The 2,356-nt window shown below is 49.9% G+C and overlaps 1 protein-coding gene across 1 annotated transcript; it reads left to right on the top strand.

The window, feature by feature from the left end:
* The first annotated feature begins 154 nt into the window (after positions 1 to 154).
* On the top strand, positions 155 to 889 carry NGA_0126000 (uncharacterized protein). The gene is made up of 3 exons (XM_005855372.1): positions 155 to 272; positions 388 to 495; positions 654 to 889. The coding sequence occupies exons 1-3, from the start codon at positions 171 to 173 to the stop codon at positions 747 to 749; spliced, it is 306 nt and encodes a 101-aa protein (XP_005855434.1). The 5' UTR covers positions 155 to 170; the 3' UTR covers positions 750 to 889.
* The last annotated feature ends 1,467 nt before the right edge of the window (positions 890 to 2,356 follow it).

Below are 2,356 nucleotides of genomic sequence, written 5' to 3'. Positions count from 1 at the left end.
GGGAGGGAGGGAGGGAGGGAGGGACAGGAGGGGAAAGAGAACCGCTAAGGTTTTCCAGAGGATTCTTGGCGCTGCCACTCGGGATTTTGATTCCTGGTGACTGCCCTCTTTCCGGTACCTTACCCTCCTCTCTTATTTCCTTCTCCCACCCCCTAGGCTGGGACTGGAACATGTACAACCGGACCCACTACGACCACGACAACCCCCCGCCCAAGACCGTCCAAGGTTACAAATTTAACGTCTTTTATCCTGACCTGATCGACAAGACGAAGGTCGGTTCGGGGGGGAGGTGGACAAGGGGAAGGCAGGGGGGAGGGGGAGGCCAGGAGGCGTCTGCCTGGCTTCATCAATCTTGTTTCGTTTCCTTTCCGTATCCTGTCAATTCAGGCCCCGACCTTTTTTATGGAGAGGTGCGATAATCCCGAATTTACGATAATTCGCTTTCACGCCGGGCCGCCCTATGAGGACGTGGCGTTTAAAATTCTGAATAAGGAGGTAGGCGCAGAGCCTGAAACGGAACCGTGATGAGTCACGGGACACGTTGCTTGGTCTGAAATGTTTGCGATGAGCCCATCAAGTATTGATGTTCTGCTCACATTTGATGTATCTTTCTTTCCCTTGCCCCTCCCATCATATATTTTCCTTACTGTCAGTGGGAGAAGAGCCACAAGCGAGGATTCAAGTGTCTTTTTGAACGGGGAATCCTCTCTCTGTACTTTAATTTCAAGAGAGCTCGCTACCGTCGTTAAAGTGTAGAAGGCACGTAACGTTGCAAAAATGATAGAAAGACGAAGAATCATGCAGGGAAGTGCAAGAAACGACAAAAGAACGAGCAACACAACATTTGCGAATAAAATAAAATATTAGAAACCCAATACATAAATCCATAAATTAAGTTTGGTGATCCATTCCTTTCCTTCGCTATTTCAGAAGGGCCGCAGATATTTTGGGGAGCCTCCCGCCATCTTTGGAGGAGGTTGTCAAGCCGGGAAGCCGTCCACCTCTCACACGGAAGCTAGGCAGCCGTGAACTACATGAGAGATCTACCACAGATGAGTACCTTCAGTTGCAGTAGTGCCCTGTCGCCCGTGCACGTCCTTTCCTAGACATTCTACTTCTTGGCAGGCAGTCCGAGACGTTACTCTGTAACGGTCATCCAAACGTTTCTTTTCCCAAACCAGGACGCGGCATGTGACGCCCACCCAAGCTCTGATCCAGGGCTCTTTGAAGCCAGCTATCAGCTTGTTGTTCATTCCTGCGACAAATTTGTGGCCTACTCAGAGTCCTCATGTATGTGCCATGTTCTTGAAAGGCAGTGGATTCACATGAATCAATCAAATGGTGCGTGCACGGAAATGACAGATGGGCCCACTATCACTGATTTAAAAGATGGCATCATCTGCCCACCCCCGCGTCCCAAAGGTCATTGAAATTCAAAGAAAATCGACGTTGCGACCCTTTTGAGGACACTTTAGTTTGGTTAATGAACATGCTGACTATCCGACAACATCCCGAGAGGAGAAAGGGAAATAAAGAATTGCTTCAAGGCTTCTGCCGTTCTGCCGCCGTGTCGGACGGTAGTACATTCAGATCGTGGCCAGTAAAATTTCGCGAAATGTGATTAAGAAAACAGATGCGATTCAGAACGCTACTGAGTTATTCTTGTAGATCTTTCGACGAAGATCTGGTCGGGCAAAGTTCTTGCGTATTCCTGTTCTTTCCAGGAGCAAGTCCTCTGTAACTGTCCGACACCACGGGCTTCTTGAATCTTTTGCAATTCTATTGCATCATTGGACAAAGTGGCTGAATTACTTTCATGGGCTGACACGAAAGCCAGTCATAACGACCCACGCCTATTGCTCCTTGCCCTGTCTGGAAAATGAGGCATGTGAAGTAGTAGAGAGCCCTCATCCTCATCCTGATACAGCTGGGTCGGATTTATAGCCACCTGTGGAATTTCAAAACCCAATCGCTCACTCATGCTTCCACCACCAAATTGCACAGGGACAGCACGGGGTGCTGTCCGCCTGGGCCGGCAGGATGGCCTCTGGACGGTGGCGAGTGCCTGGTGGGAGAAATTTGGCGAAGATCCCCAATGTCCTTTACCGCGCCTCCACGAAAACAAATGCTTTGCCCCGCAAAATTGCCGTCACGAGAATGCTGGCGTTTTGCTCCTGCTTGGCTGCGTTGGGATGGGTATGGTCCAGTCTGCAGCTGAACAAAAATTATAGATTGGATCGGATCCCTCTCTCCTCGGCGGCGCTGCGAGACCTGCTGTCCATGGAGATGCAGGCGTCGTATAATCTTGTCGTTCCCCACGATTCAACCTCCCCGTTTTCTCTACCGATCATTCTCT

Source organism: Nannochloropsis gaditana (genome assembly GCF_000240725.1).
Source record: "Nannochloropsis gaditana CCMP526 unplaced genomic scaffold scaffold215, whole genome shotgun sequence".
NCBI lineage: Eukaryota > Eustigmatophyceae > Eustigmatales > Monodopsidaceae > Microchloropsis > Microchloropsis gaditana.
The sequence above is the reverse complement of the archived record's forward strand: the minus strand, read 5'-3'. Positions and strand labels throughout refer to the sequence as shown.

Bases quoted from the DNA above. Each gene is read 5' to 3' on its own strand.
- NGA_0126000 (XM_005855372.1), top strand. From the start codon at position 171: ATGTACAACCGGACCCACTACGACCACGACAACCCCCCGCCCAAGACC. The intron at 273-387 runs GTCGGTTCGGGG...CTGTCAATTCAG, and splicing joins ACCTGATCGACAAGACGAAG to GCCCCGACCTTTTTTATGGA. The intron at 496-653 runs GTAGGCGCAGAG...CCTTACTGTCAG, and splicing joins TTAAAATTCTGAATAAGGAG to TGGGAGAAGAGCCACAAGCG.